This window comes from Miniopterus natalensis, chromosome 18, assembly GCF_054644295.1.
Source record: "Miniopterus natalensis isolate mMinNat1 chromosome 18, mMinNat1.hap1, whole genome shotgun sequence".
NCBI lineage: Eukaryota > Metazoa > Chordata > Mammalia > Chiroptera > Miniopteridae > Miniopterus > Miniopterus natalensis.
In genome coordinates, this window is record NC_142098.1 from 16,947,577 (window position 1) to 16,967,707 (window position 20,131).

The 20,131-nt window shown below is 45.2% G+C and overlaps 1 protein-coding gene across 2 annotated transcripts; it reads right to left on the minus strand.

Annotated features, from left to right (window-relative positions):
* Positions 1 to 363: 363 nt before the first annotated feature.
* On the minus strand, positions 364 to 20,030 carry DNAAF1 (dynein axonemal assembly factor 1). 2 transcript variants are annotated; one of them, XM_087826861.1, is made up of 12 exons: positions 19,895 to 20,030; positions 17,742 to 17,877; positions 17,192 to 17,283; positions 15,395 to 15,616; positions 15,103 to 15,269; positions 11,889 to 12,010; positions 9,404 to 9,570; positions 6,847 to 7,113; positions 4,378 to 4,487; positions 2,697 to 2,753; positions 1,417 to 1,780; positions 364 to 560 (listed from the first exon to the last, which is right to left on the minus strand). In XM_087826861.1, exons 1-12 carry the CDS (start codon positions 20,028 to 20,030, stop codon positions 457 to 459), a joined length of 1,944 nt encoding a protein of 647 aa, XP_087682987.1. In that variant the 3' UTR covers positions 364 to 456. The 2 variants fall into 2 exon arrangements, with proteins under 2 accessions (XP_087682987.1, XP_087682986.1); XM_087826860.1 differs by having other exon boundaries at positions 1,417 to 1,783.
* Positions 20,031 to 20,131: the final 101 nt, after the last annotated feature.

The following is a 20,131-nucleotide window of genomic DNA, read 5'->3' on the forward strand; positions in this document are numbered from 1 at the left end:
TGGAAGATTCTGCTCCCCTGTGGAAAACACCTACCTGAAATGTCACAGGACACTGATCTGGTCTAGATTTCTAATTCCACATGGAGAGAGGAATGGTCTTATCTCAGGGTACCTGATGAAATGGCTCATATAGGACTCGCACAGATACTAAATAATCAACATTATCTCACATGACTACTAAAATGTTTATAGTGTTCAAAGGAGACATTGACGGTTATACAATTTAAATCACAAATAACCGGGGTAAGTGGGTTATACTCTCAGAACAAGGAACACAGTGCTGCCCGACATTTGCAAGAGCTGAGAGCGTAGGGGATGAGTTGTGCGATGGGTACACGTTGCAGCCAAGGCCCCAGAGCACTCTCAGGAATTGCAGGAAAGGGGGCCAAGCATGAGGGTGACCTGCACCCAGACACTGGCTCCGTTAGTCCAAGGGCAGTGGGGCCTCCTTGTGGTTCAGTCCAAGCCAAATTCAATATCTTCCTGGTCTCCCACCTCAGGCACTGCGGGCTCCTCAGGCTCCCTCTCAGACCACACTGCATCCTTCCCAGTGCTGTTTCCTAGAGGAAAGAAGGTGGCTCAGTATTCTTGGGAAGTATGGCCATGCCCGCATACAGGCCTGGAGTCAGCCATGCAAGCTGGTGTTCAGAGAGAAACCTGGCTACCGAGGGTGTCAAAAGCAGGAACTGTCCAGGTTCAAGATTCCCTGATTTGTGTTCCCATGACAGTTGCTGAACAAATACCCACCAGTTTGCTTGTGATCAATAAGTACTAGCCAGCTTCCCCCGTAGTACATCTCCCTGGTCACAGGCTCAGGCCCCCATCACCAGTCCAGGCTGATATGTCAGATTGTGGCCTCATCTGTCCCACCCAGCCAGCTGCTCTGGACACTGTCTCTGCCTGGTGAACCTCCCGTCTCACATGTCCTGTATCCTGATTCTGGACCTTCACTGTGGAGGGGCCACAATCAGCCTGCTGTTCCCACATTCCCAGCTGTGGTGTCACCAGTCCCCTCCCTCCCTTAGAAGCCTTTGTCTGGAAAGGCTGAGGATCTAGATGGTGAGGAAGGGGGTGAAAATATAGGCTCCCTAGCCCCATCTACACCTGCTGAACAAGATTGCCAAGATCTGCACGGTCCTAAGTAGCCCGGAGATGCCACCCACCCGGGAATGCTTTGGCTTGGCTGCTTCTCAGACAGGTGAGTGACCAGAAAGTGGCAGCTTCAAAGAGGCATAAAGTTAGGAGCGTGGTCACAGCCACCTCCATGTTCAGTCATGAGCGACCTTCTCCAAGAACATGGGATTGTTGGGCCAAAGGCCTAGTTGGCCATCTCCTGCAGGGTTGGGGTGGTCAGCTGTTCATTTCCCCACTGTCAAAGCTGTTGGCCCCTGTGCTTGGAGAGCAGGGTGGCATTACCTGGAGGAGAGGCTGAAAGTAGGTCACCGTACCCGTCCTCACTGGAAGGGGGTGGTGCCACATCCTTTTTGCAGGTGGGGGGTGTTGGTGGTTTGCCCGAAGGCTCATTGCTGTTGAGCTCCTGAATCAGTGGGCGTGGGGACTTGGTGTCCCTACTTTGGGTCTCCAACTCCCTCTCTGTTGCTTCTTTAAATATGTGTGTAAAGGGCGTCTCGACTTTCCTGGAGGTGTCCTTGGAGATTGCGAATATGTTTGAAAGGGTATGTGTAGATGTGTTTTCCAGCACTGGGAGTGAGGTGTAGTCCAGCTCAGGGTCACTGTCATCATTCAAGCTCGAGATGGTTGTAATCTTTGGAAAGCACATCTTCTGTTTTAAAAAAAGATGTCTTTGAACATTTCTGCTTCCACAGTAGTCACTCTAAAATGCACAATACTAATTCCACTGCTATCCCGCACAAAATATTCTATTGCCATGTACAAGAAAGTGCCAAGGGAGCAGAGCACTCCCCCTTGGAAAGTTGGGCCTCCGGATGGACACCCTTAGCCAGCCATTTCTGAGCCCCAAAGTCGTGGTGAGCTCTACAATGGTGTCCACATTTCTTTCTCACCCTCTGTTGGGTCTCCACATTGCCCACTCTGTTCTGGCTACACCCACACCCTCCCAGGGCCCTGAATGGGCTCATCTCTGAGCCTTGGCCTCTGGCTGGCATGCACCTGACCCGGCCACCTGGAGGTCAGGCCCCATAGGAACTGTGGTCTCATGTCTGGTCCCTTTCTCAGTGATGAGGTCCTGCACAGATTGTGTCTTATCCTTTTGTCTCCCTTAGGGTCGGGGTCTGGCACACACAGGTTCTCAGTAATGCTGGAGGGAGGAGGGTCAGGTCAGATTGGGAGACCTCCCCATTGTGCCTCATACACTTCTTCCTCCCCCCTCTTTCCTCCCCTCTCTATGTATTGCTATAGTACAAATGTATATAAGATGGACATATAAATATATCAGGAGGGCAGAAACATGTCAGGTATTTATGTGAATACATAGTTATTAAAAATCAGTGGTAAAATTTATTCAAGAAAGCCCCAGTGGTTAATCATAAAACCTTAAGGAAGTGAGCAACAGCCAACAGTTGCCTTTCCTTTTGAAAGGTGAAAATACAGGGGATGTGCAGTGCTTTAAGCACAAAGAGCATTTTACTTTCGAATTAAGCTGATATACTTTGTAAATGACAAGACTGGAAGTGGAAGTGGAATTATGCTGATGTGGGGAAAAACTGTGTTATTACCTTGCCCTGTTCTTCCAAAGATTCGCCTGTATCAACATCTTCCAAGTCAGGTAGGTCCTGAAATAGCAAATGATCCCATGTCACCAGGAGGGCATGCACACTCTGAATGCTGGGTAGGTGAGACAGGTGCAGCCACACAGTCCAGTGAGCCCAAGTCATGTGCATGACCCAAACCGCTCAGATAGCCCATGCACACTCACAAAACACACACATGTGGCTACTTCAAGTATCTGGATCTGATCAACAAATGAGATTTGCAAGGTGTGACATGTTTGAAGAATTTCCACACCTTTCTCCATTTGATTTTGTCATTAGAGATACACAAGGTTATCTGGGGGGGGGGGGGGACTTGATGGGGCCCAAACCAAATGCACCTTCTATGTACAAATTAGTCTCAGGACTCTGTGGTGTAAAGTGAGTATATTTTGGACCTCCCCAACTAGAAGGGCTTTTGTGTTTCATGTTGTGTTTTGATGTCTTAATCTCTAAAAACCGATCCAGCACCATGACAAGCACCAGCACAAGGCAGGCAGCACCGTGTGTTAGATTCATGAACTGAGGAGTCAGACTGCCTGCGTTGGTCTTCCTCCTCCACTGTTGCCTAGCTGTGTAGCCACGGGCAAGTTACTTAACCTCTCTGTTCTTCAATTTCCTTGTCTGTAAAATGGGGATGGGAATAGGACCTGCCTCTCAGAATTATTGGAAGGGTAAATCCATCAATACAAGAGTAAGAACAGTAAGTGTTAGCTATGAGTTGCCCTGTATACAGTCGGTTCTCAAATGCTAGAGATTAATCTCCTAGTTTTGTTTCTTAATATACATAGGCCCAGAAAACTAGAAACCCACTCAGTTTGTCTTATTGAGCCACATGAAATTGTGAGGTTAGAGATGAAACAGTTTAGAAGTTTATCAAGAGAGTGGGTAGGGGGCAAAGTTGTGCCCATGGGTTTAAACAGAAGGAACTCAGGGCTCTCCTTCCAGGTGAGCAGAGTGAGCACCAGCTGCCCACTAAGTGTGAGGCTAAAGGTTTGAGAAATGCCTCCCCACTCCTCACCCCACCAAACTCGTTTCTGGGGGAGGTGACAAAATGTGTGAGTTTTCATGGTGTTCATTCCTTGGGCTAACACATTTAAGACTTATCAAAACAGAATTCAGCTTCAGGAAGGAGAGGGTTCATGAGGCTGCTCCGCACTGAACATGGGTCAGGGAGCCAGACACTGGACAGCCACGTCAGGAAGCTGGAGCAGCCATAGGACAGGAAGATGGCATCAGCCGTTTGCTGGGCAGCTGTCCATAGGAGATTAGAGGCTCTGATGACAAAATGTAACTTTCTCGACCATTATGTATAAGGCTAGCTGGACAGTGGCTTAGCAGTGTAACTTCTTTGGGGAAAACAAATCAAGAGTTTTATAGACACAGTTCAAGGGAAATCACCTGGGCCAGCACTTCTCAGTCTTGAATGTGCACACATATGAACCCCCGAGGGGAGATCTTATTAAAATGCAGATTTGGATCAGTAGGTCTGGGTGGGGCCTGGGATTCTGCACTATAACCAGTTCCCAGGGGATGCTAAACCTGCTGATCCAAGGACCACACTTAGGGGAGTGAGGGTTTTGAAGGGTCCTATCTGATCATCTGTTTTAAAACAGATACTTTTCTCCACATGTGACTGTTTACATACATTGATGAAGAGCTTCTCCTCTGTCTTCAGCACAATGGTTTCCAAATCTTCACCTGCACCAGGTTCTGTACCTGATGCACTCTCAGTGGCCACAACCTGGGGAGCTGATTCTAAGGAACAACGACAAAGAGGTATTCATCTTGGAGTTAGTTTTATATGCAGAGGTCAGATAGACAAGGCCAAGGTCAAGGTGGATTCCAAGAGCAGAGGAAGGACAAATGCTTGGTCTGAAAGACCAGCCCCTGTGACAGCAGCTGTGAGAATCCCCAGATTAGGATAGGGTTATGTGTAAAAAGAAAGGAAAGGGAAGGGAAAAGGAGAGAGCTGCCTCGGCCAGAGCCTGGAGATGACTCGGATGAGATGGAAGTGCCAGCCAGGAGTCAATGCAGAGCACGCAGGCACCTTGGAAAAGGCGTGATCGATGGGCAAGGAGACTGAGAAAGGCAACAGCGTCAAAGGCCAACTGGGGAGCTGGAGAACAGGCAAGCTGGGGGTTCATGTCATACCTCTGTCTGGGAGGGCCGAACCCACCGCCCTCTTGGACCGCCCACTGAGCGTTAGAGAGACCTGTTAAATGGTTCAAGGTTGCTTGGGGATGAATATGGAATCCAGGGGGGGTTCCTCCTCTTCTTCCTCCATGGCCCCACTTTTCAAACTCCCCAAGGCTGTATTCTTGGGCCCTGTTCTCTGCTTTCTCATCTGTCTCATGGCTTCAGTTACTACATTAAAGATTAATGGCCCATCTTTTCTCATTACACGTAGGTTCAATGCGTCCACCCTGAGTACTGGTATGAACAGTGTGATTCAAAGAGCCACTTTGGGGCACGAGTTTAAGACAAAACAGGCAGCAGGCAGAGGGCTTCCGTGGTTGCTGCTGTGGACGACCCCAGGCCCACAACATGGCTCCACCGTTTACTTGCTTTGCGACTTGGAGCAAGTTACTTCACCTCTCTGAGCCTCAGTTTCCAACTCAAAAAAATGCAGTAATGATCATAGCACCTGGCTCATAAAGTTGCTGAGAAGGCTGAACAAGGCAGCCTGGGAAGCTGTGGCCTTCACTGGTGCCCATAGACGTTCCAGGTCTGGCTCATCCTTACTGACAACACAGCAATAGGATGGTGTCTTACGTTTATCTGTTAGTCAGCAGGACCCTAGGACCATGGCTAGAACCTGCCAGGGGTACCTTTTTCTACATCTGCATCATCTACTATGGTAGCCAGAGCCACATATGGCTGCTGAGAGCTTGAAATGTGGCCAGCACTCCTGAGGAACTGAATTTTTATTTTTGTTTTTAATCAAATTTAAAAGCTGAAGCAGTATAAAACAACTTGCTTCTTTTAGTAGGACTTCATTTTACTTTAACTGTTGAAAAGTTAGCATCTGAATTACAATGTACTGTTTAAGTGTCAAAAACATAGTGGATTTGAAGATGTAGTGCTCCCCAAAGGTAAAGTATCTCATCAATAATTTTATATTGATTTAAATTACTATATTTTAGACGTAGTGGATGAAATAAACTATATTGTTGGTGTTTCACCCATTCTTTTACATTGTTTAATGTGCCTCTGTTATATTTCTATGAGCAGCACTGCTCTAGATAGCGAGACAATGTGTGTACTTCATCTTATAGAAACAGCAACCAGCAGGGGAAAACTGCCCCTGGCTCCGTGGATGCATGACTCCGAGGCTGCGATTCCTGGAGTGCTGCCCTGAGCCTGCATCTGTGTTGTTCTGATCACACTGTAACAGATAGCAAGAAGCTAGGAAACTTCCTGGGTAAGTGGAATAGGGAAACTGAGACAAGAAAATTAAACAAGGCCAAACATTTTGGGCAGCTTGCAGCCAGCTTACAGCAAGACCTTATCTTCCCCAACCAAGGACACTTGAGAGCAAATGGTTAATACCTCTCCTCCCCAACCAGAGAATACTTAGCTTAAATCACCCTGGAACTGCTAAGGCAGGAGGGGGCAAGGGGCAAGGAAAGAAGGGGGAGTTTTATCTCACCCACTAAACAAAGAAGTCAGCTGTTTGGGGGAAAGGGGGACAGGGGAGTTTATCTCACTCACTGAAAAAAGAATTCAGAAGTCTTGGGACTTGCCAGATGTTCTCATAAATTCTGGGAAATCCACAACAAAGTAAAATCTACCTTGAAATCTAGTCTGTGCCCAAGATACCTGGCAGAGGAACCTTGAAACCTGTAGACAGAAGGGTATAAAACCCCCTGAACCCCCACCAGGTTCACACTCAGGTTAGCTGAGTGCCCACCTCTGCTTTATGCCAGGTGTATTTTGATAAATTAGCTTGCCTTGCTTCCTTAATAAGTTAGCTTGCTTTAGTGAAACACTGCTGTGTGTTACTCATCTGAATTCCTTCTCACAAGCATGACAAGGACTGAGGAGGGGACAGCACTCTCCCTTCAACCGTCCGATGACCTTTTCTGGTGTTTCTGGTGTCCTATAACAACATTACCTTCCCAGGTAGCTCCCAGGGTTGCTGGCTCGGGGGCCTCAGCTGGGAGCAGCCCTCCTGGATCCTGGTCTTCAACCTCTGAATTAACATGAGTAGGCAGCTCCTCTAAGAAACTCGACTTTTCTGGGAAGAGCTCATCCTTGGCCTCGAAGCATTCCTTGACAAACAGCTCCATTTTTTGCTGCCTTTCTCCATCTTCATGAGGCTCTTCCTTCCCTTCCTCATTGACATCCATGTTCTCATTTTCATCTGGTGCGGGCACCTCCCCTGGACAAGAGAAGTCCGGAGGTGAACTGGGAAATGTCCTGGGAGGACAGGGTGTCTGCATGTCTCTTGGGGACATGCAATGAACTGCTGAGACTGAGCCCAGGGAACTGTCTGGGACCAGTAAAGAATTGCCCTCACGGTGTTCATTGCTTTTTATATTGCTAAATAAACAGAGGTAAATGTCCATGAGAGGGATCACTTAGCTCATCCATCTAATGGAACAGGACACAGCCATTAAGAAAGCAATGCAGGAGGTTCTTAGGAGATGTACGCAGAAGTACATGGGTTTGAGGGCCACGATGTCTGCCTTCATTTTCAAATGGTTCAGCAGAACAGGAAAGTGTGTGTGTGTGTGTGTGTGTGTGTAAATGTTAAAAATCATCTGACACCATCCCTTAAGCTTTTCTGAAAATTTTTAAAAATATCCAAATACAAAGCTGAGAAAAGAAAACATGCTATGGGAGAAAGTCTATTTTATGGAAGAAATATTATACTAATGCAAAAGAGTAGGCAGGAAGCAATGTAATTATACCATTTTTCTCTAAAACACATATGTGTTACATGCCTGGGGAAAAGCCAGGAACTACCCACACTAAATACTGAGTGGTTCTTGCTGCAATTATGTTGTTCCTTGTGCTTTTCTGCATGTAATGTATTCACATTTTGTAATTAGGTGAAAACCAATACATGTCCTTTAGAAACATGTGTGGAGACTCTTGCTTTTCTACTGGATATAGGACATGGAAGGGGTTTCTTACTTATTAGGGTGCCCTGAGCACCATCCCCAGGATCCTGCTGGCTCAAGTTGGGGTTGGACTAGGATAGACCCAGGACTGACTCACTAGAAGCCTCTACCAAATGCTGGCCTTGGGCGTGGGCTGGGGGCTCTGAGTCCTGGACTAGGGGCTGTAGGTTAGGTGGGGCAAGGAGGGTTTCATTTATACCAAACCTGGGAGTGGATAGAGTCTTGAAATGGGGAGAGAGTGAGAGAACAAGGCAGGGAGAGAGACTCCAAGATCTCAGAACAGGGTCTGTGGGGGCCAAGAACATTTTCCCGGCCTGCCCTAGTTGTGCCAAGCTAGAAATAGGATGATCCTGAATCTTTCAAGGGTCTAGCAGGTTTAATACAATCATCCAGCTAAACAGAGGGAAAATGATCTGTGCTACAGGGGAGGCAGTGCAGCTACCCTTCAGAGTTGACAGAACTGAATTGTCAAGGTCAAGCCATAAAAAGGAATGAAGCACTGATCACGCTACAATGTGCAGGGACCTCAGGAACATCATGCTGAGTGAAAGAAGCCAGATGCAAAAGGCTACATACTGTATGGTTTTGTGCATATGAAATGTCTGGAAACATTGGTGGTTGTCAGGGGCTGGGGAAGGGCGTGGGGTGGGGAGTCACTACTAATGGGTTCAGGGTTTTATTCTGGGGTTAATAAAATGTTTTGGAACTAGAGAGAGGTGCTCGTTGTGCAACATTGTGACTGTACTAAGTGCCATTTAAAAACAGTTAATTTTGGCCCTGATTGGGTTACTCTGCTGATTAGAGCATCATCCCACTACACCAAGGTTGCAGGTTCGATTTCCAGTCAGGGCATGTACAAGAAGCAACCAATGAATGCATAAATAAGTGGAACAACAAATTGATGTTTCTCTCTGTCTCTCTCTGTCTCTCTTTCCCTCTCTCCCCTTCTTCCTCTCTCTCTGTCTCTAAAATCAATCAATCAATAAAATTTTTTTTAAATGGTTAATTTTTTGTTACGTGAATTCCATCTCAGTTTTAAAAAAGGTCAAGGGCCTCCATGCTTTTCCATGGTGATTTACAACAAGGTCTCTGTCCAACATGGGGGCTGCAGCTCCCTACCAAGCTCCTCAAGCGCAGGACCACCTTGCCCCACCTTGATTTTAGCCCAGTGAGGCCCATGTCAGACTTCTGACCTCCAGAACTGTGCTAAGATAATAAATTTGTGTTGGGTAAGCCCATAAATGTGTGGCAATTAGTTATGGCTGTCACAGAAAATGAATATATCATTTAATTTGGAAAACTGAGGCTATTTTAACAGATTGAGTTTTAATCACTGAAAGTGGTTTGAAACTGCACTAAATGCTGGGGGTCTTCATTGCCCCTGGGAGGTGGGGGAAGCCAAGTGCAGATGGATCAGCAGGTCTGTGAGTACATGGTCCAAGCTTCCCCCCACCCCCTAAATCCCAGAGATGGAAGACCACGAGGTCAGCAGCATGGGTTTCTAACCGAAACAGAGCCCTGGACGCCATCTGGGCCGACGCCTACCTCTCTCTTGTCTTTCCTTCTGCCGCTTCCTCTCCGCAGCCCGCCGCTTGATCATGGCCAAGGCCTCGACGCTGTCTGTGATCTTCTTCCGTTCTCTGCTCTCCCACTGCCGTCTCTCCTCTTTCTCCGCCTCATACCCTCCCCTCGCCCAGGCCTCTGCACAAGCTCTGTTTAGAAGGATTTAAACAAGAAGAGAAATCATGGAGGTTTCCATTTTCACAGGTTAAAGGTAAATTCAAAACATATACTGCTTGATCAAACCTGTTCTTTTTCCCCAGGCAAACCAAAGCCACACAGGACATGTGGCCACAAGGACAGAAGTTAACAGATGTACATTTTAATCTTTAAAGTCAAATGGATTGCAAGCCTTCTAGATGTGATACCAAAAGCATAAGTCACAAAAGAAAAAAGAGAGATATTGGTCTCCATCAACATTAAAGTGTTTGCAATGCAAATACCACAAATAAAGTAAAAAGACAACCTACAGAATATGAGAAGATATTTGCAAATCATATACCTGATAAGGGACTTGTACCTAGAATATATAAAGAAATGTACACCTCATTAATACAAAGACAACACAATTTAAAGACGGGCAGTTTGCCCTGGCTGGTGTGGCTCGGTTGGTTGGGAGTGACTAATAAGTAAGGGCTCCTTCTTAGGGGAATGGAATTATTCTAGAATTGATTATGGTGGTGGTTGCACAACTATGTGAATATACTAAAAACCACCAAATTGTACACATTAAATGGGTGAACTGTTCTAGGGGCTGGGGTTACAGCAGGTAACATAGGAGATGACTCTGCTCTCTGTTAGAGCTTCCCTTTTGTGGGGAAAGACAGGCCCTAAACAAGGCGACCAGCATGTCAGAGGCTACTGTGTCCTAAGAAAAGAATCAGGCTGAAGAGACACCAGGAGGAAAGGGTGCTACTTAGATAGGGTGCTGGGTCATGGAGATCTTAATAAGACCACAGGTGAGCAGGCACCTGCCAACACCTGTGATGCGCACCCCAGGCAGAGAGAAGAGCAAGTGCCCGGCATGGACCAGGCGGCATCAGGATTCGAACCCAGGTGAATGTGACTCCTGACCTGGAGTCGTGCTACACTGCACAGGTGATGGGTCTCCCTGTGAAGGGTTCGCCTCGTGTCAGTTTACACTCCCCGCTGGTCAGCGCTACTTCAGGGTGGGGCTCAGAGCCTCAGCAATAGCTGAGCTCATTGGCTCACTCCTATGCTCCCGTTACCTGCTCAAGACCCACGTGTTACTCACAAGGACCCTGTGGTCGGTATTGTCCCCACTTTCCAGATGAGGAACATGAAGCTTGGGAGGTTAGCAAGCCCACCTCAGGGGACATAACTCTTGGCTGCTGAGCTGGGTTTTCAAGTCAGCACACAGGCCGCGCTTGCTGTCTCCCATCCCCCCCAGGGTGGGGGCCTGGGAAACTGTGTGCATCTCTGCCCAACTTCCCAGAAGCAGGTCTTCTTGTTTTCTCATCTAATTGGAGTGGAGGCTCTCACTTCTACTTGAAGTATTTGTTAGTTTGACTTAAATTTGTGAGTTCAAAAACATAGTACCAGTTACATTTATTAAATGTTGTATCATTCAAAACTTAGATTGTGCTTGCCTTCAAGCTGTCCATGTGACTGAGGTTTTATTCAAAGTTAGAATGAACAGTGATCTCAATTAAAAACACAGATAAAAGTAATGTGACAATGCACATGGCAGTCCCGGATTTATTGTTCTTAATATAAAAAGAGCTCTTATGAATCAGTAAGAAAAATCCCTCCCAGAATAAAGGAAGCTGGGAGGAAGTTGTGAGTGGAATATTCATAGAGGAGGGAACATAAATGTCTGACAAAGATGGCAAATGTAACCAACCTCGTCAGTTATCCAAAAATACAAATTTAACAGGATACGCCATCTTCACTCATCAAGTCGCCTGGCAAAGATTTACTTTACATGGCAATGTCTGGTGAAGCTATAAATTGTTACAAACTTTCTAGGAAACAATTAGAGAATACAAGGTGTCCCAAAAAAGTATATACACACTTTGAATAATTATAAAGCCAGTTTGTTATAATTATAAAGCCAGTGTTTATTAAAATACATTTCATTTTCAAAATGTAATAGAAATCAGCTGTTAAAGTGTATACCCATTTTTGGGGGACATCATGTATAAGCACCTTTAAAAAGGTTCAGACCACATTTTTTGATCCAATTATAGAACTCCTTGAATTCCACCCTAAGGAAATAATCAGCAATGAGGTCAGAGACTTATATACAATATTTATCAAAGGATTATAAAAAAACACCTATGAATAAATGCTCAAAATTAGAGAATTTTCTATTATGAAAAATTATGTAGCCATTCAACCTATTTCCAAAGAATTTAATGATGGGTGAAAATGCTCAAAAATCAGAATTTTTTAAAAGTTTAGTAAGCGTGCTCAACTATTACGTATTAAAATGTGATCTCTTCCTTACCTGTCCTTTGGAAAAACTGGTCTATCATCCAGGAATGTTAAGTGTTTTAGTCGGATAGTGACTGTCCTTCGGTAGTTAGGGATGTGCCTAATAACTGGGTTTCCCATCAAATTCAGGACACGCTGTAAGCAAATAGGCAGAACCAAATTAGCTGTTAAAAATGGCTGTGGTTTAAATATTTCATATGTACTGTGCTCTAAGAATAAATAAACAAAAAGGAAGTGCCAGCGTCAGATCCTGAGGACGTCATTAGCGAAGCCAGAGGGCGTCACTGTTTTTGTGCCATCAGAACTGTCCTGATACCAGGGCGGCCCTTTCTCTTCTCGAACTTCAGATCCTCAGTCTCACTGTCCTGCCAGAACAAGAGTGTAAAACATTTCCCGAGCCCTTTTCCGAGAGCTGATGTTCACATTAGTTTTGCTCACACAATCTCTCCAACGAAAATTGATCTCAGCCTAATTGCCTGTTTTCCCCCCTTCCCGGCCAGGACCCATTTTAAGAAAAGGACACAGCGGCTGGACGGATAAAGAGCAGTGACTCAGGGGAAGGGGCGGGAAGTGCCCGAGTATTTCCTGCGAGGCCCACGGGTCTCCTAGATGTCATGCTGGGACCACAAAAGGGAAAGAAACACGCAGTGAGGCAACCCGCCTTCCCCCATCTTTAAATGCCGCCACCTCCTCTTCTGCCGGTGAAACGGAAAGAAAGTGAACAGGCAAGGAGACGGGAGTGAGCCGTTTAAGCTGACTGAATACTTTCATATCTAAAGTGGCTGTTGCTATTGGAGAACATAAGCACACTGCGAACTGGTCGGTTTAGACTTCCCCCAGCTCCACCCTCACGCTCCCTGCATTTTCAAGTGGCCTGTCCTGCGGGGCTGGGGTGGCGGGAGCGGTGTGCTCCAGGCGCAGGCCCTAAAGGGGTGCGTGCGGTGTGGAGAATTTTAAAGCAGTCATCAAACAAACTCTAAAGCAATCGTAACAAAACTACATTTTGTTATGGGCATGCTGTATTGAAGTCCGAGCCCCCAGCACCTTGGAATGTGACTGTATTTGGAGAACGGGGCCTTCAAAGAGGTCGATTAATTGTCACCTAAATTGGTACAGATACTGATGAAACTATAATGGATAATCATAACACTCTTGGTCACATGTTTCCTGCAGCCTGAAGGTTTTTAAAAGATACCAAATGCCTGCTGTCACCACCCTTTCAAACTGCTATCTTTTGATGTGTTTTAGATTGATTTCCCTATTTTAGGGAAATGACAGTCAGTAGTTTCAGTTCTGGTGGTTTATTTAAAATTTAAAGTAAAATAATAATAATAATAAAGAGGTCAATTAAGATTAAATGAGGTCACAGGGACAGACCCTCATCCAATATGATTGGTATCCTTATAAAAAGAAGAGACTGGGACACAGACATGCACAGAGGAAAGATCTTGTGTCCTACAGGGAGAAGACGACCAAAGAGAAAGGCTCAAAATGAAACTAGCCCTGCTGACACCTTCATCTTGGACTTCTAACTACTAGAATTATGAGAAAATAAATTTTTGTTTGAGCCTCCAAGCCCATGGTAATCTGTTATGGCAGCTAAGCAAGAAAAAGAAAGTATTATGATATAATACAGCTTTATATTATTGCCACGTGCTAGCAATGCCAACCTGGCCCTTCTTAATAGTCTCCTCCCCAGGTTATTCTTGAGCTATTTTTCCTTCAGTAGGCTCTCCTTTTCCTTACTTATCATGACCTAAGCAGTAAACAGTAAACTCGAGGGCTTTCTGTGCTGTTTTAAATATGTTTCCTAGTACACACGACAACACATCCACTCTAAAAATCAAGGAAGCCATCAAAGGCCACTGAGGGTGAGTCAAAAGGACACAATGCCACCTGGATGGGTTGTCACAGGCCAGAAGATGGGACCATTGGAGCATCCAAAATTAAAATGACAGCAAGGGTTAAATCATACCAAACACTGTATATATAAATCCATGAGTTCATAACGATACTGAAAAAGAAAAACACTTCATTGTCTCCATGAACTGTTGCTAGACTTGCTTCTCTGAAAATTGATAAACAAATGAAAAGAAGCCGACATTTTCCCCTGGCCTTTCCTGTATGAACTGCGTGGTTTTAGGGAACCACTAGTTGATGAGGGAAAGTGCTTCTTTGCAGAAGCGTTCCAGCTAAGAAATGCAGAAGGGGTAAGGTAAGCAGAAAATGGCCATCACACGACTCCCGATGAAATAGTGCACCCGGGCAATGCCCATCGGTGGCTGCCAAAACAACTGCGGGAAAGAGCTGTGGGGACTTCATAATGGCTCGGCCAGGCTGACGAGACCTGCACTCACTCATTAATGTTAAAGTTACAAAAAGAGAGGCCACCACGTATTACATGTCCCATGATGTGATGCAATGGCATACCTCAAAGTTAAATATTGAACCTGGATCTGATGAAGCCTCTGGCTCCATGATCACTTTGCAAGAAATACTGGGTACAGCAGAACATGTTAAACAACACCATGAGGGTGCAATCAACCAAGTCCAGGGTGTGGCACACTGCAGGGGAAGGATACAGTTTCTTTGATAGAGTAATGGAGTGGGTGGGGGGAGGGGACAGTGAGAGATCAGGAGGTCTGAGAGACAAAAATAATCCAAATGTGATGCGTGGATCTGGTTTGGATTTGAACAAACCAATGGTCAAAATGCATTTTTTTGAGACAAATGGGAAAAATTGAACATGGCCTACATATTAAATATAGTTACAATGGTACCTCGGTTTTCGAACATCTCTGTTGACAAACATTTCGGGTTACGAATGCCGTAAACCTGGAAGTAAATGCTTTCGTTTTCAAAAGGCCACGCGGCTTCCGCTGAGGGCAAGATCCTGAGGCCTAGCTGTGGGCTGTGGATCCCTCGGTTTTCGAACATTTCAGAACTCAAACGGTCTTCTGGAACGCAGTACATTAGAAAACCGAGGCACTACTGTATTACAATATTTTAGATATAACAGTATACTTTGTGCTAAAAAAAAAAAGGCCCTTATCTGTCAGAGATACACACTAAAATATTTGTGGGTGAAATGATCTAGCATCTGGCATTTAAGATACTCCAGCTAAAAATACAAAGAGGGAAAGAGTGTGAAAGGAGGGAGAGAAGGAAGGAGAGAAGAGATTTCATATCTAAAGAACATTAAAATAGGCAAGTTTTGTGTGTTTTACCAAATCAGGCATGCTCTCCAGGATGCTCAAGATCTCGGGGTCACTCAGCCTATTGTGGGAAAGGTCAAGAACGCAAAGTTTCAAACACTCCTTCAGATGCTGAATGTCTTCCACCGTCTCTAAGTGATTGTGGGCTATCTGGAGCGTGTTCAGGACAGGCAGACAGGCTGGAAGGTGAGGTCAGCAGAAGTAAACAACAAAGGTATAACATAACATAAAATTTTAGAACCTCCCCCAGGTAAAGCAGTGGACATAATGGCATTTAAAAAGACCCCAAGTGGGGCATTCTCACAGAGGTTTTCAATGGTCTTGATGTAATTGTTGCTGAGGTTGAGAGCATCCAGTTTCTGCAGAGGTTCTAGGTTCTCGATTTTATGAAGCAAGTTCACTTGCAAGAAGAGGCAACGCAATTCGGTTTGGGCATCCAGGTTCTCGATTTTCTGTATTCCATTGGACTCCAGCCAGAGACAACGCAGCCCTGTGTACTCTTCCAAGTTCTCGATGCGATCGAAACCTAGGGAGAAGGGGATGTCGATTAAGCTCCTCCGTGCACATAAGAGACACAGGAGTCACCCTTGTTTCTGCCTACCTGCCTAGCATCCACACCCCCTTCCTCAAGTGACGGTACTGCTACTCTGCTTTGAGGAACATCCCTCTTTGACACTACCCCATGGCTCTCAGAGTCACAACGATTCATTCTGGGCTGGTCATGCTTAGACAGGTGGGGCCAACTTGGGTGAATCCTGGGGAGGGTGGCTGGCTCCACTGGAAAAAGGCAGTCTTTATGTTGGAGTGGCCAGCTACCTTCCCTTCATGGCTAAGAGTGCGTGAAGGTGAGAGATGGCTTGTCTGAAATGAATCAGAGGAAAGCAGGGCCAAGAAGAGGAGAGAGAGTGAACCTCATGAAGATACATTATGAGCCCCAGGATGAAGCTAAGCCTGAAGCTAGTGCAAACTGTGGGTCTTGTTTTCATTCATTTTTCAGCTTTATGAGCCAAATTGAAGGTTAGCAAAACAGTCAACAGCTTGACTGCAACCTCATGAGAAACTTGGAGCCAGAACCACTCAGCGAAGTCATTCCCAGATTCCTGGCCCTGTAAACAGTGTGAGATGATGAATTTAAGTTGCTAAGTTTGGGGATAAGCTGTTCCACCGCAGTAGATAATGGACACATCTCTCACCCAGCTGGTCTGCCTCTCTGACTCTTTCTACTTGGTCTCACCTACTGGGTCCTCTTCTTCTGCCTCTTAAATATTGATCCCCTTAGATCTGCCCTCCTAAGTCATCTTATCACTGCTACACAAGGACAGTGGTGGAGAATTTTGGAGGTGACAATGTGGAGGTGAGGAGGCTAGTTGGGAGTCTTTCCAAACTCTTACGGCATTTGTGCTGCTAGAGCTGTTCATGAACCTCCCTGGCCCAGTGCTCCTCACAGTGGCTGCACCATTCCCCAGGACACCAAAGGCACCCTTGCCCATCTATCTCTGTGTCTCTAGCACTGAGCAATGCCAGGCACACAGGAGGCCCTCAGTAACTATTTACCAAATAACACAGAGGGCTGATGAGGCAGGTGGACCATCCCTTGGGAGTTACCACTCTTTATCATTGCAAGGAATATCCCTGTCTCTGAACCTGAACTTAATTTATATAAGATACTAGACACCAACCCTGAGTCCTTGGGGATGCCACTATTTATACCTCTCTGTTCTGAGAGGCACCCCATGACCCTCATCCTTTGTTTTCTATGCCAGTCCTCAACCCTTCACAACATATCTCTTCCAAGCCCGAAGCATTTACAACTAGCTTCTGACTTGAAAAATTATTAAGTCTTTGGAAAACTTAAATAGAAGATACCAATGTGTTTCCCTTGTATCCACAGAGCCAGTGGCCCCTTTATAAGCTCTTATAAGCGCTAAGGTGAGACTTTTTCTTCAAAGAAATACTATTGCTTTTCCATAAATCTCCACTAAACTCTGAACTTTCTACTTAAATATAATCTGAGAACTCCAGATGATCCCTGGAAGTACTTTTTTAATGCCACCAGAGTCTTTCTGCCTGACTGAGACAACTCCTTTACTTAGATCCTTACCTTTAAAGTGTAAGTACAGCGTGTCATTCAATGCTGGGGTAATATAAAGCTTGTGTTGCTTGCAGAGTTTCTGTAGGAAATGTTTAGTCATTCTAAACATTGAAAAACATGAACAAGAAATCTGAGTTTGTCAGCTCTGAAATATATTCCAAAAATTCTTTACCACATTCATTCCTTCCCTCAAATCCACAACACCCTATATGCCTGATAACTATTTTAAGTTCTTTATTTTTTTTTTGTATAGCTTTCAAGGCCTCATCCAATATTGTTACTTTCAGCATTCTTAAAAATTGAAATGTATAATCTAATAAAAATACTTTTGATAGTGTAATCAAGAACTACTGGTGTTTTTCTCCAGGTTCGGCATTAAAGTTTGATTGGTTGTGGTTAGTTGTGCCACAGAGGCAGGCTGCCCTGACTCCACCACTACAGACACTGGGCTATTTAATCTTCACGAGCCTCATTTTCTTATCTGTACAATGGGGTGATTATACCATCTCCCTTACTTGGTAAAATGTGTGCTATAATTGGCAGCACCGTGCCCACGTACCTGGGGCCATCATCTTCTTTGTCACTTCTTTGGTGTGCTAAGCAACCGTCTGACCTGCTATCACCACTCTGTTTCTGCTCACTTTTGTAGGATGTGTCCGAAGGACCCGCACATGATTCCTTAGGATCATTAATTTCTGTGAAAATAAGAGATTGGTTCTATGGAGATCAAGAAATGTATTTAAAAGTGTACCCAATTTCAACTTGATTAATAACTGTCTGCTTATAGTATAGAACACCAGTACTCTTTAAATGTATAACAATTTTTAAAGAAGTAAGGAAATTTTGCTTCTCAGTAGGTCCTCTGTAAAAGCTCTCATATAGGTGCATAAGGAAACATGGACAAAAATATTCATTTATGCATTATTTGTAACAGCCAAAAACTGTTAACAGTGCAAATGTCCATCCATAGGAACTAGTTAAATAAAACAATAGATTATTATTCTGCCTTGGAAAATAATGTATTGGAGCTACATCACTAATGTGGCTAATTCTCAGAAACACACATAGAGTGAAAAAAGCAAGTTTCATAATAAACACAGGATACCATTTATATAAATTAAAAACACAAACCAATGCTATGCATTGTTTAAAAACATTATACACACACATACATATCAATTGACGTTTCTTTTCAGATTTAACCCATTGGAATTAATAATTATTAAAAGTGTGTATACATTTTTGGGGGGAGAAAGGAATGGGACTAGAATTGGGGGTGAGGTGGGGAACATCACATTGATCTGAAATGCATGGTGACAGAAGATGATTTGACTTTGGGTGGTGGGCACACGATGCAATATGCAGATCATGTATCATAGAACTGTGCATGTGAAACCTATATGATCCTATTAACCAATGTCACCCCAATAAATTTAATACAAATCATCTGAAATGTTTTATTTACTTAATTAAAAAAGACTTCAAGTGAATATGATAAAAATGTTAATTATTTTCAGTTCTTAGTGGTGATACATGAGTGTTCGGTATAAGGTTCTCTGTTCCTTTTTAAAAAGTTCTCAAAAGAAAACACAAAACCAAACAAAAATAGTGGCAATGAGCACATTCCAATGCACCTAAATTTTTTTAATTGGCCAATTCAAACACACTTAACCTTAAGGATCGCTGGCTTCTGCTGTGTGTTTGTGAAGTCTGTCGAATGGAACTCTACCCTCCATGTGTGGGGCTGGGTCTTACACTTCTCCACTTCCCACTGCGTACAATGCTCAGCTACAAGGAGCACCAGACAAAGGTTTGCGAAATAAAGAATAGGTGCCCAAAATACATAATAATAACAAGAGCTATGATTTATTAATGGCCCACTGTATGACAGAAACTCTAATTATCCCTATACAATATCCCTGCTTGCAGACAAGGACACTGCTCCACAGAGAGGTTAAGCTCTGGGCCAACAGCCATAAAGCTGGCCAGTTGCAGAGCTTCAATCTCTATGGAGCTTTCCCCAGAGCTTTTCAACAGCTCTTCAGGCAGGGCTTGCCTGGACAGTTGACGCTCAAGATATATTGGCTGAACTAGGTTCAAAAAATGAAACACAAATCAAGTAGTTTCTTTATCTAGTCACTAATAGGTTTTCCTTAGGGCCCCAAGCTAAGTGGGAGCAGAGGCTGAAAACCTGCTTTCTGTGCCCATTCTGGGAAACTGGCAAGGAGTCACCTGCTAACCCCAGACCTGCCAGCTCTTCCTTCACCCTCTCAGCATGAGTCAGGCACTGGACTGGACACTGTGAATCCAATTAAGATGTCCCGCTCCGGCATCTTTTGATCTTAAATGGTGATAGCAATAATGGGATACATTCGAAACATAAAAAGGTTGGGCGGGGAGAGAAACGGAGTGTTGGCTAAGGACTTGGGCTCCGAGTCTGTTCTGTTATTGACTGGCTGAGGGTAATCTGTTTGAAGCAAGTTCTAGAACCTTTTCAGTCTCAGTTTCCTCATCTGTATTAAATGGGGAGAGGAGTGCCTAACGCAGAGGGCGGGTGTATGGCTCAAATGCGGTGAGCGCTTGGCAGGCGTCCTTTAATCAGTGTGGGCCGCTATTACTACTATTATTGCTAGTGCTGGCTGTGAAGATCAGGTACGCGGGGTTGGGCGCAGCCCGTCGCCTCCCCCGCCTCCCTGGGGCGGTGGTCAGCACCTTCCTTGCGGTCCCCCTGGCCTGCGTTCCCGCGGTCGCCCGCAGACTCCTCCACGCTGGGCACCACACCCGGCTCCCGCTCGCAGTCCGGTTTCTCTCCCTCTTCCGCCGGGGGCTCCAAGACCTCGGGGTGCATGTTTGCTCTGGAAACACCGAACACCCGGTAGCAAAGGGCAGCCCCGTTTCGCGGGGTCGCTGCAGCGCCAGCCGCTCCGGGGAGGTGCGGCTTTCCTGCCC

Excerpts from the sequence above, each read along its gene's own strand:
- DNAAF1 (XM_087826860.1), bottom strand. The coding sequence starts at position 20,030 with ATGCACCCCGAGGTCTTGGAGCCCCCGGCGGAAGAGGGAGAGAAACCG. Across the intron at positions 17,878-19,894 it reads CCAGGGGGACCGCAAGGAAG|AAATTAATGATCCTAAGGAA; the intron begins GTGCTGACCACC and ends TTATTTTCACAG. Across the intron at positions 561-1,416 it reads ACTTTCAGCCTCTCCTCCAG|GAAACAGCACTGGGAAGGAT; the intron begins GTAATGCCACCC and ends TCTTTCCTCTAG.